Source organism: Coregonus clupeaformis, chromosome 16 (genome assembly GCF_020615455.1).
Source record: "Coregonus clupeaformis isolate EN_2021a chromosome 16, ASM2061545v1, whole genome shotgun sequence".
NCBI lineage: Eukaryota > Metazoa > Chordata > Actinopteri > Salmoniformes > Salmonidae > Coregonus > Coregonus clupeaformis.
In genome coordinates this window covers 54,813,502-54,836,036 of record NC_059207.1, presented here as the reverse complement: position 1 = coordinate 54,836,036, position 22,535 = coordinate 54,813,502, and the positions used below count along the sequence as shown (strand labels likewise).

The window sequence follows — 22,535 nt, the reverse complement described above, 5'->3', positions numbered from 1 at the left end:
TCTATTTTTGTTTCATCAGACCAGAGGACATTTTTCCAAAAAGTACGATCTTTGTCCCCATGTGCAGTTGCAAACCATAGTCTGGCTTTTTTATGGCGGTTTTGGAGCAGTGGCTTCTTCCTTGCTGAGCGGCCTTTCAAGTTATGTCGATATAGGACTTATTTTACTGTGGATATATATACTTTTGTACCTGTTTCCTCCAGCATCTTCACAAGGTTCTTTGCTGTTGTTCTGGGATTGATTTGCACTTTTCGCACCAAAGTACGTTCATCTCTAGGAGACAGAACGTGTCTCCTTCCTGAGCGGTATGACGGCTGCGTGGTCCCATGGTGTTTATACTTGCGTACTATTGTTTGTACAGATGAACGTGGTACCTTCAGGCGTTTGGAAATTGCTCCCAAGGATGAACCAGACTTGTGGAGGTCTACCATTTTTTTTCTGAGGTCTTGGCTGATTTATTTTTATTTTCCCATGATGTCAAGTAAAGAGGCACTGAGTTTGAAGGTAGGCCTTGAAATACATCCACAGGTACACTTCCAATTGACTCAAATTATGTCAATTAGCCTATCAGAAGCTTCTAAAGCCATGATATCATTTTCAGAATTTTCCAAGCTGTTTAAATGCACAGTCAACTTAGTGAATGTAAACTTCTGACCCACTGGAATTGTGATACAGTGAATTAAAAGTGAAATAATCTGTCTGTAAACAATTGTTGAAAAAATGACTTGTGTCATGCACAAAGTAGATGTCCTAACTAACTTCACAAAACTACAGTTTGGTAACAAGAAATGTGTGGAGTGGTTGAAAAACGAGTTTTAATGACTCCAACCTGTGTATGTAAACTTCCGACTTCAACTGTATATCAGTGGGTTTTAGAGGTGTTTGTGCTTGAACTCCCACCTTGATCATGTTGAAATTAGAAGGTTCAATAACAGGGTACATATCAAGACTAATGATGCAGGGTGTTAGTGTTAAATAATGTGCTTTCATTCTTTCATTTCCATGTGAAAGAACAGTAACGCGAGACTGAGATCCAGGATGCGTTTTCCTACTGGTGTCAGTGTGAGCTTGACTTGCTGTAATGTGTCAGCTGAAATTGTATTGTCAGTCCCTTGAACCCTTAAATAAACCCTTATCCCTCCCCTTCCTCTATCTTGTGAGTCTGTAAAATCCTGAATAAAACTGTATTTCAATCATAGCCTACAGGGTTTACTTGCCATCTTATTTGTTTCAATACCTATACAAAAAAAGCTTAACTATAATGTAGGACGAGAGTAGTTGCTTACTGTTGCTTTACTGTTGGGCAAGATACAAAGACACACCGCAAATACATGTCATATACATACTGACGAATTTGACTCATTAGCTAGTTGTTTTATCCGTATGGTGACATCAGTATGTTTACCCCTGACTCTCCTCCGCCTCTCCCCGCCTCTTCCCCTCCCGCACGCTTGAAGCCATGCGTTATTTTCTATTAAAAAGATAATGAGTCACCAGGGAGCGATCATTTCAACAAACAAGAATCTGTTGGACTAGTGACACACCAGCTAATGGCTAAACTTGGACGGAGAGGGAGGGTCTTCTGCGGTCAGCTGTTGCGTCGCGCCCGGTTGAGCCCGGAGGCACTGCGCACTTTCTGTACGTTGTTGTGCTCATTCACCGTCAGGGAGTAGGGAACCATATAAAAAGGTCGACCAGTCGGTATAATGTCAATTCAACTCATAGACGGTATTAAACTTCGAAGATACTAACTGGAGAGGTAGTTATAAATCAATGTCCTTGGGTTGAAACCGTTATTTCTGGTGATCCAATCCGTAACTGTCATGAGCCCAACACTTGAAGAAAAGCGATACTTTTGTTTTTAGGAAATTATCAAATTAACAACTTTTTCTCTCTCATAGGCTACTCAATATTTATAGAATTCGTAGAGGTGTCCGCTTGGGGAGAGTAAACTTGGACAGGGTAAAACATTTTTCTTACTTTTCTTCTTTGGGACAACGGCCGGTTAAACATGGCAGAAGGAGACTTCTACACTCTTGGAAGTAGGCAGAGGGTCCCCCGAGATCCGTTCAGAGAGAGTCCGTCTCTCGCCTCCCGGTTTATGGACGATGACTTTGGGATGTCCCCTTTCCCCGAAGACTTGTCAATGGACTGGCCCGGTTGGGCTCGGCCTAACCGGCTCAGCTCGCGGCTTTCCGCACCGTTTTCTGGCACTCTGCGCACTGGGTTTCAGCCAACGCGCGCATCGACTGGGCAGCCACCGGTGTACTGCACGAGATACAGCGAGTCCCCCCGCAGCTCTCCGACCCAGACACCGGGAGAGCCCTGGAAAGTGTGTGTGAACGTCCACAGCTTTAAACCAGAGGAACTTAATGTCAAAACCAAAGATGGGTTTGTAGAAGTGTCAGGTGAGGAAATCTTGGAAACTTAAAAAGTGCTTGAGGGCCTACCCTAATAGTTAGGGTTTAACACCAAAAGTTACTAATATTGCCTTTATAAATCCAAACTAACCCAACTAATACCACCAGAATTGCTTGAAGGATAAATAAGAAACATGAACAATGTTATTTTCGTTTTAAGTTGTACCCAGCTAGAACATTTAGCTCCTTGGAAGTTGTAGGAAGGTATGTTTTTGGTTTCACATTGGTTGTGGGAAAGAAGCCATACTTTTCTGACCAAGTGAAAATTTGTTCTGAGGTTCTGAGATCGTTTTACTCTGGTTCCTTTAAAGTTTTCCTGGGAGGTTTTATTAACGCTCTGAGAACATAAATTATAGGTTATTTTGAGGTTTTTGAATAACTAAAAATTCCACTCAATAACACTGCTAGCTTATTTAGTGTAAAACATTTTTTAACTCCAAGCACAGGTAGGACACTCGGAAATGAATTGCCTTAGGCATTAATCATGCATTAATTTATTGTGACATCAATGAGATTCAAACCTATAATCTTCTCTATCTATGGAGTTAGTCCACTGCGCCACCAGGATGGAGCTAGCATGCCATGTTTTTTTATGCATACAAAGCTGTTCATTTTAGTCTATTAAAACAGACTCCATTTCAAAGGAAACAACCACTCGTTAAGATCAGGTGTGGCCAATTAGTGGGCGCAGCCAACACACCTGAACACACTTAACAAGATAGAGGAGACAGTTTTGTTGATGCTGAATGGAATTTATATGTTACTAAAGTTTTCTTGTGGTTTTTATGGAACGTTTTCTTCACATTCTGAGAACCTAATGTATGTTTTAAATTTTCTGAAATTCCCTCTGAAGAACATTGTTTCTTAACGTTCTCTGAACTATTGGAGAACATTCCCAATGTCAAACCAGTTGGAGAACGTTCTGAGAACATTACCCACATTGAAATAAAATGTAAACATGTTTGAACTTTTATGAAACGTTCTGTTAAAGTAATGAAATACAGTACCAATAATTTTTTTTTTTTTTTGTCAAGTTCCTTAAATGTGCTAAGAATGTTCCAAAGCCAAGCAATTATCCTGCACCATTCCCAGAAAGTTGTGGGAAGGTTGTATGCAAAATTACCATAGGACAACCACGCTTTCACCAAGCTCTTAGAAACATATGGTTATCAGAACGTTGTGTTCTAGCTGGGTAAAGTACCACAATAGATAAAGTAACACAATAGACATAGTTATATTCATATTTTAAATATTTACATAAATTATTCACATAGCCAGCATATATCAGCTCATATCAAGGGATGTTATGATATCCTGCCCTACAGTATGGGCAGTAGGACCCATGACTTGCAGATTGCTAGCCCAGTTCATCAAGCCTCGGCACCTGTTCAGATTCCTCCAGAATCACTCACCAATGCGCCAGATATAGATTTAAGTGAGGAAGGCCCATGACAACAGTATCAGTACCCACAAGAAGATAAGCAACACACTACTGTTAGTGTTTAACACTGGAGAGGGAAGGTTCTGTAACGAATATTTTGCCTGGTGATAGCTGACTAGACCCTTCAGTATTTATTGAATCATAAGCTTGTTGTGCTACCATGCCCTGATTCTAGGAACCAAATACACGACAGCTCGGTTCTGGAAGTATTATTCAATTTCTTCCCAGTGATGGCTGACTACAGTGTTTAGCCAGTTCATATACCAGTAATCTTTGAGTTTGTTGTGTTACCATGCCCTGAACTGATTTACTGAACTGCCCTGATTGTTGAACCAAATAATTTAAAGGGCTATATAAACCTCCTGTCCAGGGTGTCCCCTAATCTTTGAGTTTGTTATGTATTACCAGGTCTTGATTGTATAGACAAATAAGTGTAAACACTATTTCAAGCTGTCTTCTTTAGAGAGTAGACTCAATATTTAGGGAACAACTGAAGAATGCCAGGGATACCCAGCACCTAGGCAAGTTCTGAGGGGAGTAGATGGGAGTGTAAGCTACAGAGAGAAGAGACTAGGCCCCTATACAAGCTTTTTATAAACACATTGTTAGTATGCCAGTTGGGTCATTCAGCTGCCTGTCTCCGTGGCTCTGCCTGCCTGCCTCAGTGACTGCCTGCATCTGTGACTGCCTGCACCTGTGACCTCGTCTAAAAGTCTGCCTGTGTGAGTGTGTCACAAACATGTTCAAGCCGGGGTTGACGTGGCCTCTCCGTGCTTTCTCTCATGTCACAGTTTGTACAAAGCAACTGTCCAAAGTCAACCAAACTTTGGCTGAACAGGGTTTTGCCTCATCATAGTTTCTAAGCTATCCAAAGCAGTGTGTCCTTGAGGACAGCAAGAAGACACATTTCATGAATGGGTGGAGCCTACTGTATATTTGCAATTTTATCTGACAAGTGCGGTCTGAGTGTGTTACCAGGGCAGTTTGGAATGTGACATCAGTACCACGAGGGACTGAGGGCGGATGAGAGGTTCAGGGAGACTGCGAGAGAGGCTGTGGTTGTGTTTTTATCTCCACACCAGAGCTCACACTGCGGGGGTATAGGGTTGCACATAGCTGGGCGGGACAGAGCAGAGGGGCGGAGGGGCAGAGGGCAGCGGCTGCTACACTGACATTTAGCATGTAGAGCAGCTGCACAGACAGAAGTCATAAACAGAACTTTATTAAGATGATGCCTTCATTCTGGGGCTTTCCAGATCTATCTCTTTCTCTCGCTCTCTCTCTTTGTCAGGAATATACGTGTTTGGGTTGGTGAGGTCATACTTTGAGAAGAAGCAGGGTTGAGATGGAATGGTGTCTTTCGTCATCATTCCTGTGAATATATGACCCACCCTTACACCAGGGACAAGACTATGTATGTACTCTGTGTTTACATCAGTCCACAATCCTGGGAATTAGATAACGACACTGTTTTGAATATCTTTCGAAAAATGTTTGGATTACAACACCCAGACCCACTTATCAGAAGCTGTCTATTATGTCATAAAAATGACATGGATAATGTGTTTTAAAAGCTTTGACAGGCATATATATAAGTACTGAGTAAAGGGTCTAAATACTTATGTAAATGTAATATTTCAGTGTTTTTTTGAATAATCTGCAAGAATTTCTAAAAACCTTTTATTTATATATATATATATATATATATATATATATATATATATATATATATATATATACAGTGCATTCGGAAAGTATTCACACCACTTGACTTTTTCCACACCATGTAACGTTACAGCCTTATTCTAAAATTGATTAAATTATTATTTTCCATCATCAATCTGCACACAATACCCCATAATGAAAAAGCAAAAACGGGTTTTTAGAAATTCTTGCAAATGTATAAAAAATAAAAAAACTGAAATATTACATTTACATAAGTATTCATACCCTTTTAATCAGAACTTTGTTGAAGCACCTTTGGCAGCGATTACAGCCTCAATTCTTCTTGGGTATGACGCTACAAGCTTGGCACACCTGTATTTGGGGAGTTTCTCCCATTCTTCTCTGCATATCCTCTCGAGCTCTGTTAGGTTGGATGGGGAGCGTCGCTACACAGCTATTTTCAGGTCTTTCCAGAGATGTTCGATCGGGTTCAAGTCCGGGCTCTGGCTGGGCCACTCAAGGACATTCAGAGACTTGTCCCGATGCCACTCCTTTGTTGTCTTGACTGTGTGCTTAGGGTTATTGGCCTGTTGGAAGGTGAACCTTCGCCACAGTCTGAGGTCTCGAGCGCTCTGGAGCAGGTTTTCATCAAGGATCTCTCTGTACTTTGTACGCTGAAAAACATCCCCACAGCATGATGCTGCCACCACCATGCTTCACCGTAGGGATGGTGCCAGGTTTCCTCCAGACATGACACTTGACATTCAGGCTAAAGAGTTCAAAATCGGTTTCATCAGACCAGAGAATCTTGTTTCTCATGGTCTGAGTCCTTTAGGTGCCTTTTGGCAAACTCCAAGCGGGCTGTCATGTTCCTTTTACTGAGGAGTGGCTTCCGTCTGGCCACTCTACCATAAAGGTCTGATTGGTGGAGTGCTGCAGAGATGGTTGTCCTTCTGGAAGGTTCTCCCATCTCCAAAGAGGAACTCTGGAGCACTGTCAGAGTGACCATCAGGTTCTTGGTCACCTCCCTGGTCTGAATACTTATGTAAATAAGGTATTTCTGTTTTTAATTTTCAATAACTTTGAAAAATATTATAAAAACCTGTTTTCGCTTTGTCATTATGGGGTATTGTGTGAGATTGATAAGGGAAAAATGAATGTAATCAATTTTAGAATAAGGCTGTAATGTAACAAAATGTGGAAAAGGTCAAGGGGTCTGAATACTTTCCGAATGCACTGTATTTACATAATATTTATATACAGTACCAGTCAAAAGTTTGGACACAGCTACTCATTCAAGTGTTTTTCTTCATTTTTATTATTTTTTACATTGTAGAATAATAGTGAAGACATCAAAACTATGAAATAACACATATGGAATCATGTAGTAACCAAAGAAGTGTTTCTTCAAATAGCCACCCTTTGCCTTGATGACAGCTTTGCACACTCTTGGCATTCTCTCAACCAGCTTCTCCTGGAATGCTTTTCCAACAGTCTTGAAGGAGTTCCCACATATGTTGAGCACTTGTTGGCTGCTTTTCCTTCACTCTGCCGTCCGACTCATCCCAAACCATCTCAATTGGGTTGAGGTCGGGGGATTGTGGAGGCCAGGTCATCTGATGCAGCACTCCATCACTATCCTTCTTGGTAAAATAGCCCTTACACAGCCTGGAGGTGTGTTGGGTCATTGTGTGGAGGCCAGGTCATCTGATGCAGCACTCCATCACTCTCATTCTTGGTGAAATAGCCCTTACACAGCCTGGAGGTGTGTTGGGTCATTGTCCTGTTGAAAAACAAATGATAGTCCCACTAAGCCCAAACCAGATGGGATGGCGTATCGCTGCAGAATGCTGTGGTAGCCATGCTGGTTAAGTGTGCCTTGAATTCTAAATAAATCACAGACAGTGTCACCAGCAAAGCACCCCCACACCATAACACCTCCTCCCCCTACACGTGGAGATCATCCGTTCACCCACACCGCGTCTCACAAAGACACAGCGGTTTGAACAAAAAATCTAAAATTTGGACTCCAGATCAAAGGACACATTTCCACCTGTCTAATGTCCATTGCATGTGTTTCTTGGCCCACGCAGGTCTCTTCTTCTTATTGGTGTCCTTTAGTAGTGGTTTCTTTGCAGTAATTCGACCATGAAGGCCTGATTCACACAGTCCCCTCTGAACAGTTGATGTTGAGATGTGTCTGTTACTTGAACTCTGTGAAGCATTTATTTGGGCTGCAATTTCTGAGGCTGGTAACTCTAATGAACTTATCCTCTGCAGCAGAGGTAACTCTGGGTCTTCCATTCCTGTGGCGGTCCTCATGAGAGCCAGTTTCATCATAGCGCTTGATGGTTTTTGCGACTTTTATAAATTTTTGAAATGTTCCGTATTGACTGACCTTCGTGTCTTAAAGTAATGATAGACTATCATTTATCTTTGCTTATTTGGTAGTTTTTGCCAAATAGGGCTATCTTCTGTATACCCCCTACTTTGTCACATCACAACTGATTGGCTCAAATGCATAAAGAAGGAAAGAAATACCACAAATTAACTTTTAAGAAGGCACACCTGTTAATTGAAATGCATTCCAGGTGACTCCCTCATGAAGCTGGTTGAGAGAATGCCAAGAGTGTGCAAAGCTGTCATCAAGGCAAAGGGTGGATATTTGAAGAATCTCAAATATAAAATATATTTTGATTTGTTTAACACTTTTGGTTACTACATGATTCCATATGTGTTATTTCATAGTTTTGATGTCTTCACTATTATTCTACAATGTAAAAAATTGTAAAAATAAAGAAAACCCTTGAATGAGTAGGTTAGTCCAAACATTTGACTGGTAGTGTGTGTGTGTATATATATATATATATAATATACAGTGAGGGAAAAAAGTATTTGATCCCCTGCTGATTTTGTACGTTTGCCCACTGACAAAGACATGATCAGTCTATAATTTTAATGGTAGGTTTATTTGAACAGTGAGAGACAGAATAACAACAAAAAAATCCAGAAAAACGCATGTCAAAAATGTTATAAATTGATCTGCATTTTAATGAGGGAAATAAGTAATTGACTCCTCTGCAAAACATGACTTAGTACTTGGTGGCAAATCCCTTGTTGACAATCACAGAGGTCAGACGTTTCTTGTAGTTGGCCACCAGGTTTGCACACATCTCAGGAGGGATTTTGTCCCACTCCTCTTTGCAGATCTTCTCCAAGTCATTAAGGTTTCGAGCCTGACGTTTGGCAACTCGAACCTTCAGCTCTCTCCACAGATTTTCTATGGGATTAAGGTCTGGAGACTGGCTAGGCCACTCCAGGACCTTAATGTGCTTCTTCTTGAGCCACTCCTTTGTTGCCTTGGCCGTGTGTTTTGGGTCATTGTCATGCTGGAATACCCATCCACGACCCATTTTCAATGCCCTGGCTGAGGGAAGGAGGTTCTCACCCAAGATTTGATGGTACATGGACCCGTCCATCGTCCCTTTGATGCGGTGATGTTGTCCTGTCCCTTAGCAGAAAAACACTCCCAAAGCATAATGTTTCCACCTCCATGTTTGACGGTGGGGATGGTGTTCTTGGGGTCATAGGCAGCATTCCTCCTCCTCCAAACACGGCAAGTTGAGTTGATGCCAAAGAGCTCGATTTTGGTCTCATCTGACCACAACACTTTCACCCAGTTCTCCTCTGAATCATTCAGATGTTCATTGGCAAACTTCAGACGGGCCTGTATATGTGCTTTCTTGAGCAGGATTTCAGTCCTTCGCGGCGTAGTGTGTTACCAATTGTTTTCTTGGTGACTATGGTCCCAGCTGCCTTGAGATCACTGACAAGATCCTCCCGTGTAGTTCTGGGCTGGTTCCTCACCGTTCTCATGATCATTGCAACTCCACAAGGTGAGATCTTGCATGGAGCCTCAGGCCGAGGGAGATTGATAGTTGTTTTGTGTTTCTTCCATTTTGTTGAATAATCGCACCAACTGTTGTCACCTTCTCACCAAGCTGCTTGGCGATGGTCTTGTAGCCCATTCCAGCCCTGTGTAGGTCTACAATCTTGTCCCTGACATCCTTGGAGAGCTCTTTGGTCTTGGCCATGGTGGAGAGTTTGGAAACTGATTGATTGCTTCTGTGGACAGGTGTCTTTTATACAGGTAACAAGCTGAGATTATGAGCACTCCCTTTAAGAGTGTGCTCCTAATCTCAGTTCGTTACCTGTATAAAAGACACCTGGGAGCCAGAAATCTTTCTGATTGAGAGGGGTCAAATACTTATTTCCCTCATTAAAATGCAAATCAATTTCTAACATTTTTGACATGCGTTTTTCTGGATTTTTGTGTTGTTATTCTGTCTCTCACTGTTCAAATAAACCTACCATTAAAATTATAGACTGATCATTTCTTTGTCAGTGGGCAAACGTACAAAATCAGCAGGGGATCAAATACTTTTTTCCCTCACTATATATATATATATGTGTGTGTGTGTGTGTGTGTATGCGAAGTGATGTTTAGTCTATTGGTCTGTTTTCTGTGTCTACTAACAGAGATATGTTCAGTTTCTTATCTTCGTCCTTGACCTGATAATGACTAGGGAACAGAGATTACACAATTTTACAGTGTATTATTGGTTAGGGTCATTGAACTCTGCTCATTGGATGTCATGTTGTTTTTTCCACAGGGAAACATGAAGAGAAGCAAGAGGAAGGAGGTATAGTGACAAAGAATTTCACAAAAAAGATACAGTAAGTATTCATAGCCACATACAACAATGATAACAACCAATAAACACATCCTTCCTTAGGATTACTTTGCCTGGCGTCCATATAGGTAATCGAACATTTCAAACACATCATATGATCCCATATCAAAGTTGTCACTCATTCCTAGATGAGCAAAACAACCAGGGGCGCAACTTTGGTTTTAGAAGTTGGGGGGGGGGACCTTTTTTATTCCAGTCGGATAAACACTCCAAACAGCCTCCTCGACCGCTCGGAGGCGTCCCTTGGTCCTAAAGCACACTGTTGTCTAGTTTTGTATCACATTCCAATGATAAAACTGGGGGGCGGACAAAAATGCAATTTCAGAATGTGGGGGGGACATGTCCCCCACGTCCCCAGTGAAAGTTGCGCCCCTGAAAACAACAATCTTTAGTCTCCCCACAGGGAATCTAACAGACATTTCAAACATCAATTTTTATACGATCCAATTAAAAAATATTTATTTTAAAAACTGATAAAAGAACACCTTACTGCACAAAGGGGATTGTGAAGAGACACATCTATTTTTATATATATATATATATATATATATATATATATATATATAGTATTGTAATTTGCACTGTATTATGAATTAGACCTAGATATTGTGTGTATGTACTGATATGTAGGCTGTGTGACATTTTACATTTATGTAGCTCAGTCCTTGACTAATAATGTTCTGTACTATGTATTATGTAATGTTTCATGTGGACCCCAGGAAGAGTAGATGCTGCTTTTGCAGCGGCTAATGGGGATCCTAATAAATACCAAATACCAATATCAAAAATCTGTAGAAACAATGAGAGTAGAAAGGTTCAGAACTTTTGTAAAACATCACAGTACAGTTGAAAAATATATGGCAAATAGAAATCCAATATGGATGGTGTTAAGAGATAGATGGGTGGTGTTGAATGGAGTTGAAGGATGGGACTAATAACAACAAACAACAACTAATAACAACAAGGTAACTAATAATGTAAGCATACTGCGTCCATAATAAGTATATAGGTTATAGGTTGAGAGCTTTTGTGAAAGAGCACAGTTAGAAAGATATGGCATATAGAAGCAAACCGGATGGACATCATGAAAATGATCGGAGATGTTGAGGGTAGAGGAAGTTCAGGAATAAAAGCAAACAAAATAGAATTATTGTAAAATTGACTGTGTCCATAAAATGTATACAGTGAGGGAATGTTATAAATTGATTTGCATTTTAATGAGGGAAATAAGTATTTGACCCCCTCTCAATCAGAAAGATTTCTGGCTCCCAAGTGTCTTTTATACAGGTAACGAGCTGAGATTAGGAGCACAATCTTAAAGGGATTGCTCCTAATCTCAGTTTGTTACCTGTATAAAAGACACCTGTCCACAGAAGCAATCAATCAATCAGATTCCAAACTCACCACCATGGCCAAGACCAAAGAGCTCTCCAAGGATGTCAGGGACAAGATTGTAGACCTACACAAGGCTGGAATGGGCTACAAGACCATCGCCAAGCAGCTTGGTGAGAAGGTGACAATAGTTGGTGCAATTATTCGCAAATGGAAGAAACACAAAATAACTGTCAATCTCCCTCGGCCTGGGGCTCCATGCAAGATCTCACCTCGTGGAGTTGCAATGATCATGAGAACGGTGAGGAATCAGCCCAGAACTACACGGGAGGATCTTGTCAATGATCTCAAGGCAGCTGGGACCATAGTCACCAAGGAAACAATTGGTAACACACTACGCCGTGATGGACTGAAATCCTGCAGCGCCCGCAAGGTCCCCCTGCTCAAGAAAGCACATATACAGGGCCGTCTGAAGTTTGCCAATTAACATCTGAATGATTCAGAGGAGAACTGGGTGAAAGTGTTGTGGTCAGATGAGACCAAAATGGAGCTCTTTGGCATCAACTCAACTCGCCGTGTTTGGAGGAGGAGGAATGCTGCCTATGACCCCAAGAACACCATCCCCACCGTCAAACATGGCGGTGGAAACATTATGCTTTGGGGGTGTTTTTCTGCTAAGGGGACAGGACAACTTCACCTCATCAAAGGGACGATGGACGGGGCCATGTACCGTCAAATCTTGGGAGAGAACCTCCTTCCCTCAGCCAGGGCATTGCAAATGGGTTGTGGATGGGTATTCCAGCATGACAATGACCCAAAACACACGGCCAAGGCAACAAAGGAGTGGCTCAATAAGAAGCACATTAAGGTCCTGGAGTGGCCAAGCCAGTCTCCAGACCTTAATCCCATAGAACATCTGTGGAGAGAGCTGAAGGTTCGAGTTGCCAAACGTCAGGCTCGAAACTTTAATGACTTGGAGAAGATCTGCAAAGAGGAGTGGGACAAAATCCCTCCTGAGATGTGTGCAAACCTGGTGGCCAACTACAAGAAACGTCTGACCTCTGTGATTGTCAACAAGGGTTTTGCCACCAAGTACTAAGTAATGTTTTGCAGAGGGGTCAAATACTTATTTCCCTCATTAAAATGCAAATCAATTTATAACATTTTTGACATGCGTTTTTCTGGATTTTGTTGTTGTTATTCTGTCTCTCACTGTTCAAATAAACCTACCATTAAAATTATAGACTGATCATGTCTTTGTCAGTGGGCAAACGTACAAAATCAGCAGGGGATCAAATAATTAATTCCCTCACTGTATAGTATGTATAAGCTGGAAGTAGAGACCTAAGCATTGTTGTTCACTCGTTTACTCCAGTTAGGGAATGGGTGGTGGGGTTGGAAAGTAATAAAGGGAAATATATATTTTTTAAAGGATATGTATGTGTATATATGTATGTGTATATATGTATGTGTGTGTATGTATGTATGTATGTATGTATGTATGTATGTATGTATGTAACATTTTAAATTGTGTTTTTTACATTGGATAAAAGTAGAGACTCAGAGATAGAAAATTGTATATCATACACTTCAGTTAAGGAACAATGGGAAAGTAATTCTGCTTTGAAAGTTGATAAACTTGTAACCCCACTTTTGAGAAAATGGCCCTTAAAGGTTTTGGTACACCTACTGGAGAGCTCTTCTTTGTCTACACCCATTCAGCGTCCTTCACACCCACTTAAGCCTAAGCCCCACCCATCTCTTTAAGGATTCACATGCGAGGCCATGTGCTAAACAGAGTGAGTAGTGTAGTAAACAACCAAAGATTTGAAGACAAAAAATTGTAAAAGTAGTAGCCTACAATAAGGAAAGATTCCAGGTAAAAATAGACTTTATCTAGTCCTTGGCCTATATCCTAATCTAACTTTGGTGCAGGTCATGTTGTTCTTCACATTACCGTCTCTGGTAAACACACACTCAAATAAAATAACATCTAAGTTTATTTGTCACATGCACAGGACACAGAAGGTGTAAATGGTACAGTGAAATGGTTACTTGCATATTTGTATAGTAGCAATATGTATGTATGTATGTATATATATATATATATATATATTTGCAAGAAGAAAAAAAACATGGGGGATTGGAAGTGATGCAGACAATTACATTGATGGAAGTTACAATCTATCTGCAATATTAAAGCTGATCTACCCCCTAAAAATAAATAAATATCAAAAATTATCACAAATTCATAATAATAACAGCAGGATTAGTTACTGTCTCCCCACAGGAAATCCATCAGACATTTCAAACATCTACTGTCGTATGATCTCATATCAAAATGTCAGCTAAATGGCCCAGTAACCCAAGGCAGCTTGGGCACAGAACTTTCCATAGAGCCATGCCCCTGTTAATTAGGACTATCAAACAGTGTTGCTAATCACAACAATGGGAGCACTGGCTGCCTATCAAATGGCACCCTTTCCCTACATACTGCACTACTTTTGACCAGACCCCAATGTGCCCTGGTCAAAAGTAGTGCACTATATAGGGAATATGGTGCCATTTGGGACACAGTCACTGTCTTACAGGCGCGGCGGAGGTGGCGTCACTTCAATGTTATTAATTTACTATTGGCTAATTAGTGGGCAGCTGGTCTGCACCGGCACCAGCACTACTCTCTCCCTTCATATCACCAAGTCCTGTAATTGGAATCCCTCAGATCACACAGACACACACACACACAGACACATACACACACATCGTTCTCCAGCTAAGTGAAACCCGAAGCAAGAGACTGAGACTGAGAGATAGAATAGTGGGTATATAAATAACTGTCCTCAATAGAGAAATCCTCTGGCTGTAGAGTACAGTAGGCTACCCTCAATGGAAAGAGAGAGGAGACATTCCTATACTGCCTAACTAATCTAATCTGTTGTTATTAGTCAAAAAGACAAGGGGCTCGAGTCAATCTGTAGCGCTGAAGACTTTAGTTGTTGCCCTAAGTAACCTTCTGTCTTATGTAACCACACCAAACGTAACATATTATACTAATTTGAGTGTCCATGATTTTCATTTACTATGTTACGTATAGTCTTTGAGACCAGGCTGGCTATTCTAGAAACAAATAGGCAATGTCTCTCTGTGTCTCTCTGTCTGGAATGTAATTCCTATGTGTTTTTCTGTGAAGGTGTCTCTCTGTGCTAGCTATTTGGTTTGATATTCAGGGCTGTGGGTGGATTGTCATTGTCACTTTGCCTCCTGTCTCTATTCCTGTGATAGACATAATAGTACAGGACTGCTTCAGATTGACTCAGTCCATCAGCCACGCACCCATTCCTTCCTTATTTCTCTCACTCTCTCTCTCTCTCTCTCTCTCTTTCTCTCACTCTCTCTCTCTGTCATCTCTCTCTCTTCCAGCAAGCCCTGTTTCACTGCCTCTCCCCCAAAAAAGCATATTGGGACAGTTTTGGGCAGTCATACAGAATCAACGGTAGAGATAAAAAGCGATGTAGCCAGAGGTGAATAAAATCCCCAGCCGGACAGACACGATTCTGTAGTCCGGTGTGTCACGTAATAAGCCGGCTGAGTGATTTGACTTTGTCAGAGAGACCTGCTGCATTTGGCTCCCTGAAAACAGGGTACTGTGAATTGGAGCCTTGACGCCTGGGATGATTTATTATGGGGTCTTCATTCGTTTCCAACTTTCCACACATGAGTATGTCTGTAGTATCTCTTTCCCCTTGCTCTCTTGCTCCGTGGCTTCCTCAGACTCGTACAGGCAATTGTCAGTTGTGTGTAAAGACGGTAGAGAGACTGTAGAGGGGTTATGATAATGAAATGGAGGCTGGACTCTAGGTCTGAGGGGGCTCTGCCCTTTTAAAAATTATAACGTGATTAAATAAAACGCCTCCCTCGTTCCTGCAATTTCCCTTATCTTTGGTTATATTACGCTGGCCTTTGCTTTCGCTGCCTTTTTTCCAGTTGCAAGTTTTGGCACATTCATTTCAACAACATAGCACCCTGCATCTCACTGCTGATTTGCCTCTGAAGCTAAGCATGGTCATTCCAGGTCAGTCTCTGGATGGGAGCTGGAAGTGGTGAGAAATAAACGCATGAAAAAGAATGTCACGTGGGGAAAAAATGTTTCACAATGGAAAAACATGAAAAATGTATGTGAAACTTTGCACGTGTCCCAAAACCATGTGTCTGACTCGTGAAAATTTAAAGAAAAACAAATAATTATTATTTGTGTTCACATTATTATTTTTTACATATATGACCCACAACCTGGATTCGGTCCTATGTAGCAACATTTTAAATTGTGTTTTTTACATTGGATAAAAGTAGAGACTCAGAGATAGAAAATGGTATATCATACACTGCAGTTAAGGAACAATGGGAAAGTAATTCTGCTTTGAAAGTTGATAAACTTGTAACCCCACTTTTGAGAAAATGGCCCTTGAAGGTTTTGGTACACCTACTGGAGAGCTCTTCTTTGTCTACACCCATTCAGCGTCCTTCACACCCTCTTAAGCCTAAGCCCCACCCATCTCTTTAAGGATTCACATGCGAGGCCATGTGCTAAACAGAGTGAGTAGTGTAGTAAACAACCAAAGATTTGAAGACAAAACATTTTAAAAGTAGTAGCCTACAATAAGGAAAGATTCCAGGTAAAAAATAGACTTTATCTAGTCCTTGGCCTATATCCTAATCTAACTTTGGTGCAGGTCATGTTGTTCTTCACATTACCGTCTCTGGTAAACACACACTCAAATAAAATAACATCTACGTTTATTTGTCACATGCACAGGACACAGAAAGTGTAAACGGTACAGTGAAATGGTTACTTGCATATTTGCATAGTAGCAATATCAAAAACAGAAAGTGTCCAGATAATTATTAGACGACGCTTACCCAGGCACATTTGTCTAAATTGATGGGTCATGTGAAATAAATGCTATAACCTCCCCCCAGCCACATCTAGCTAAGTGGATGGGTCACTATTGTCTAGACATGTACACATGTTCATGAAATACAATAGATGGCCGTAATCACCCCCAGACACACCTGGCTGACTTGATGGGTCATGTAATCATCTGGCGAAGTGGAGTCTTTCATTTAAACGTGTAGCTAGCTAGCTAGCTAAACAATGAACCGGCATAATTTCAACTCATACTAATGATTGTCATAGCTGTAATATAAAGATGCAGGTAGCTAAAGCTAACCAACTATGTTCAATGTTAGCTAGCCAGCTAACAGTAGGCTATAACTAGCAATGCAAATGGTTTTCTGATTCGAATAATATTACTACACAGATCATACACGTAACTTTAACTAGTGAGCCAGCAAGCTATCGTTCGCTAGCTAGCTAACAGTACGCTTTAACTTGCAATGAAAATGACTTTCTGACTAAATTAGAAAGGTATAAAATATGAAAATGTAGCTCGACTCTTACCCGTATACATGGATGAATGCTTTACGGCAGACTGGAACCATTTAACTCCGTTTGTAGCTACATCTTATGTGGCCAGTGTTGTGTCAAGTCACTCCGGTCCACACTGACCGTGGCGTATGCAGAAAGTAGCCCATCACAACTATTTCCAACTGATCTGTTGATAGCAACTGCTAAATTCAGGGCATCAATGTTGTTGAGAAAAGTAGCAAAACTTTTGTAGTTCTCAATGGCTAATGTTATATCTTTCAAAAAAGCCGCGGTAGAAAGGATTATCAGCACATACTGAGCAGCTCACGTTATAGACATAAGTATGCTACATGGTAGACCAATCCAAACTCATGTCCCGGCATGTTCAGCCCATCCATTATCTCAGCCATTCATGGCTAGCGGGAAGGTTCATGTCTTTTTCCGTGGCTAAACCAACTAGGCTCGTAATTTAACAATTTTATTCGTATTTACAGATGGAATACAAGTTTGTTATTAAGGCACATGAAAGTTCACATGTTCCAGAAGGCATTTCTGTCAAAAAACACAGTTTGATAAAAACGTTGTTTTTATATGTTCAAATGCCTCTCCTGTGAAGTAGTGATGTGCGACATACGCTTAGCTTCCTTAAAGGGTCACATGTGTTCACACGTGTTTGAAAACCACGTGTTATTTTCATGTTGTTGTTTTTTTGTTTTATTTCACCTTTATTTAACCAGGTAAGCCAGTTGAGAACAAGTTCTCATTTACAAAGCAGTGCGATTTAAAAACAACAACAACACAGAGTTACACATGGGATAAAACAAAACAAAGTCAAAAATACAACAGAAAATATATATACAGTGTGTGCAAATGTAGCAAGTTATGGAGGTAAGGCAATAAATAGGCTATAGTGCAAAATAATTACAATTAGTATTAATACTGGAATGATAGATGTGCAAGAGATGATGTGCAAATAGAGATACTGGGGTGCAAATGAGCAAAATATATAACAATATGAGGATGATGTAGTTGGGTGGGTTAATTTCAGATGGGCTGTGTACAGGTGCAGGGATTGGTAAGGTGCTCTGACAACTGATGCTTAAAGTTAGTGAGGGAGATAAGTCTCCAGCTTCAGAGATTATTTGCAATTCGTTCCAGTCATTGGCAGCAGAGAACTGGAAGGAATGGCGGCCAAAGGAGGTGTTGGCTTTGGGGATGACCTGTGAGATATACCTGCTGGAGCGCATACTACGGGTGGGTGTTGCTATGGTGACCAATGAGCTAAGATAAGGCGAGGATTTGCCTAGCAGTGATATGTAATTTTTTTATGTGTTTATTTAAGCACAGGAACACTTGGCAGCTTATATGGAAACTCCAGCGATGGACAGATAGCTTTATATGGCCATGCTGCTTGACCAAGACCAGAGACCAGTCTGTCTGGGCTCTTTCTCTCTCTCTCTCTCTCTCTCTCTCTCTCTCTCTCTCTCTCTCTCTCTCTCTCTCTCTCTCTCTCTCTCTCTCTCTCGCTCTCTGCATTGCAGTTCTTGACACAAACCGGTGCACCTGGCACCTACTACCATACCCCATTCAAAGGAACTTAAATTGTTTTTTCTTGCCCATTCACCCTCTGAATGGCACACATACACAATCCATGTCTCAATTGTCTCAAGGCTTAAAAATCCTTCTTTAACCTGTCTCCTCCCCTTCATCTACACTGATTGAAGTGGATTTAACAAGTGACATCAATAAGGGATCATAGACTGACCAGGTGAATCCAGGTGAAAGCTATGTCGTGGAAAGAGCAGGTGTTCTTAAAGCTGTAATATGTAACTTTTTGGGTGACCCGATTAAATCATTCTCATTAAAAGTAAGTCTAAGAAGTGGTAGATCTGTTCTATGTGTGCTATTTCTATGCTTCCCGTTCTCATGTTTTGGCATCTTTTACTTTCAGTTTTGTACACCAGCTTCAAACAGCTGAAAATACAATATTTTTGGTTATGGAAAATATATTTCACAGCGGTTTAGATGGTACAATGATTCTCTACGCTATATTTGCTTGTTTTTTCACATAAACTGAAATTAGGCGCACTATTAGAATTTTAGCAATCAGGATATGGCGGAGCGATTTCTGCATAGTGCCTCTTTACTGTTTTGTACACTCAATGTATTTAAAATAAGGAAGAGAATGTATGTTTTGATCGTAAACCAGATTAGACCAGATAAAACTCAGTAAAGGTTAATCCCATGCTGACATTTGTGAGGAATTGATAGCAGAGAACACAATACCTCTAACTTTACCCAGAGCCATATGCTTCTGTCTGGGCTATATACTCCAAGGATATATTCTATCTAGCAACCAAGGTAATCTTTAAATCTCTGTTTGTTTATCTCATATTGGTCCAATCATACCAGTGTTTCGTCCAAAATGGCACCCTATTCCCTATAAAGTTTACTTCTGACCAGAGCCCTATGGGCCGTGAATAGGGTGCAATTTCAGAAGCAATCTCTGTCTGTTTATCTCATATTGGTCCCATCATACCAGTCCTCCTCTCTCCATCCTTCTCTCTTGGCCCTCTACTATTTTCTATTTTTACCAATGACCTGCCACTGGCATTAAACAAAGCCTGTGTGTCCATGTATGCTGATGATTCAACCCTCTACGCGTCAGCGACCACAGCTAGTGAAATCACGTCAACCCTAAACAAAGAGTTGCAGTCGGTTTTAGAATGGGTGGCCAGTAATAAACTGGTACAGAACATCTCTAAAACTAAGAGCGTTGTATTTGGTACAAATCATTCCCTAAGTTCTAGACCTCATCTGAATCTGGTAATGAATGGTGTGGCTGTTGAGCAAGTTAAGGAGACTAAATTCCTTTGTGTTACCTTAGATTGTAAACTGTCATTGTTGATTAAACATATTGATTACATGTTTGTAAAGATGGGGAGAGGTCTGTCCATGATAAAGAGATGCTCTGCTTTTTTGACACCACACTCCACAAAGCAATTCCTGCAGGCTCTAGTTTTATCTTATCTTGAATGTTGTCCAGTCATTCATATGGCCAAGTGCTACAAAGAAGGACTAGTTAAGCTGCAGCTGGCCCAGAACTGAGTGGCACGTTTTGCTCTTCATTGTAATCAGAGGGCTAATATCAATAATATGCATGCCAGTCTCTCTTGGGTAAGAGTTGAGGAAAGACTGACTGCATCACTTCTTCTTTTATAAGAAACATTAATGTGTTGGAAATTCCAAATTATTTGCATGGTCAATTTACACACAGCACTGACACACACACTTACCCCACCAGACATGCCACCAGGGGTCTTTTCACAGTCCCCAGGTCCAGAACAAATTCAAGGAAGCGTACAGTATTATACAGGAACTGCCTTCCATCTCATGTATGTACTGACATGTGTAACTGATAGATGCAAACGCATATGCACACTATATGTTCATGTTTTGAAATGTATGTCCATTTTAAAGTATTTTGTCTGTAATGTATTTTCTCTTACGTGTCGGACCCCAATAAGACTAGCTTTCGCCATTGGCGTCTGCTAATGGGGATCCTAATAAAATAAAATAAAATCCTCCAGAATCCATTTTGACAGACAGTAATGATATATCACTCTCTCTCTCTAAACTCTCTTTCTCTCTCCCTCTTTCCCTCGCTCTCAAAACACATTTATGAGGAATCCATTTATGCTAATTTAGTCATAAACGCGTCACATTTGCAGTTAGAAAACCAAGGGGGGAAAGGGAGATTGGCTGTTACCTGTCTGTCTGGCTGTTGAGATGAGCTAATTAGAAAAGTATGCAACTGGTAATTTCAGGTGATAATAAACTTTCCATCATACAGACATTTGTAATAATTGGAATCAGCCTTTATTTCTAAATCCTGGAGCGAGTGTCTCTTTTTTTGTCCTTCTTTTTTGCGATGATAATGGCAGCCAGAACATTTTAATGAAAACCTGGAAAATGAGCGATGGCCAAAGAGGGAAGAAAAATTGCTGTTGTAGGTATCGACAAGATGTCAATCAAATCCATTTGTTAGCACCAAACAGTATTTGCAGCACTGCTGAGGTAATTCAGGAAAGGTTGCAACGTTTTTAAAAACTCCAAGGACAGTGGTGTACACAATGTTTTGCCTTTCCTTTCACAACTGTTCTCTCTGTCTTTGTACCAACTTTTTCAAGACCCTCAAGCATAAAGTTGTATGTACAAGTCTCTCAAATGTTCTCTCTCTCTCTTCTCTCTCTCCCTCTCAGGATTCCAACCGATGTGGACCCTCTGACAGTCTTCGCCTCCTTGTCGCCAGAGGGGGTGTTGATCATCGAGGCGCGGCAGAGCCCTCCCTACTACCTCTTCAGTAACGAAGGTCCCCAGAGAGAGATGGAGGAGGCCAGCCAGAGCCAGGAGGCCACCATGGTCTAGGACGAAGCATAGGACCGAGCTCTCTCCCCTAGGGAGACACAGGCTCACCCCGGGCCCCCCTCGGGACATTATAGAACATCAAGCAGGGTAGAGAAAGGGCTAACACCGGTTCAAAGCCATCAAGACCCTCCGCATCATGTTGTTGGGATGGGTCCGAAATGGCACCCTATTCCCTATTAAGTAGTGCACTGTATAGGGAATATGGTGCCAAAGAAGCACTCTGATTTTCATTTTGAGTGTTAAGTAATCACTCAATCACTCTCCTAAAATATATAATAATAACATGGTGTTTGTGTATCTCTTGGCGGCGAAGCTGCTTGGATCTCTCACCGATTTAATTAAAAGTCACAAACTAAATGTCTCACAGTAGAGTTGCTATATACAGTATGCATCCAGTCCCAGATGCAATACTGAACTGACTCCAGATCCTAAATTGAGCAGGCTAGAAGCAGGCTGGGGGCCCATTCTGTCTGGATCATCATGTGATGTCTTGGTTTTCTATCCGTATCCCATTTGTGATGAAAACACCATTTGACATGAAAAGGCAGTGTCTTTTATATGTAATTTATCATTTTTTGACCATTATGTTAAATGTGTAAATGAAAGAAGCACATTAAAATGGAAAATCAAATAAAGTTATCCTATATGGCTTCATTTCTGAGTGGGAAGACTTAATAAAAGGGCTATTCCCATCATTATAGTGTGTAACCTACTGTACTTGTGTTGAAACTGTATTCTACCCTAATGTAGGCCTACTGTCTGTAAATACATTGCACTTAACAGTATGTGCCAACCCATAGACACATCTATTCGAGTGCCATGATTACCCTACCTAGAGGTCTTACAAACTGATGTTCTTTCCATTTTTCTATTTGTACATGTAATGATGACGCTGTGTTCGTTCTTGGTGCAAAGGGAATGAATTTCTGCTAGACTTCTCCACTCCCTCTCCTTCCTCTGCCCTCCCTCATCTCCTCCATACCTCTCTCTCTTCCTTTCCCTGATGTCTTTGTATTTGTTTATGCAATAAAATCCCAGTGTGTGTTCACATCTGTGTGTTTTGTTCTGTC

General features: G+C 41.0%; 1 protein-coding gene across 1 annotated transcript; it reads left to right on the top strand.

Moving 5' to 3' along the window:
- The first annotated feature begins 1,516 nt into the window (after positions 1 to 1,516).
- Positions 1,517 to 22,513, top strand: hspb8 (heat shock protein b8). Its single transcript, XM_041900622.1, has 4 exons — positions 1,517 to 1,759; positions 1,902 to 2,408; positions 10,200 to 10,263; positions 21,300 to 22,513. Exons 2-4 carry the CDS (start codon positions 2,012 to 2,014, stop codon positions 21,463 to 21,465), a joined length of 627 nt encoding a protein of 208 aa, XP_041756556.1. The 5' UTR covers positions 1,517 to 1,759; positions 1,902 to 2,011; the 3' UTR covers positions 21,466 to 22,513.
- The last annotated feature ends 22 nt before the right edge of the window (positions 22,514 to 22,535 follow it).

Bases quoted from the DNA above. Each gene is read 5' to 3' on its own strand.
- hspb8 (XM_041900622.1), top strand. From the start codon at position 2,012: ATGGCAGAAGGAGACTTCTACACTCTTGGAAGTAGGCAGAGGGTCCCC. The intron at 2,409-10,199 runs GTGAGGAAATCT...TTTTTTCCACAG, and splicing joins TGGGTTTGTAGAAGTGTCAG to GGAAACATGAAGAGAAGCAA. The intron at 10,264-21,299 runs GTAAGTATTCAT...TCTCCCTCTCAG, and splicing joins AATTTCACAAAAAAGATACA to GATTCCAACCGATGTGGACC.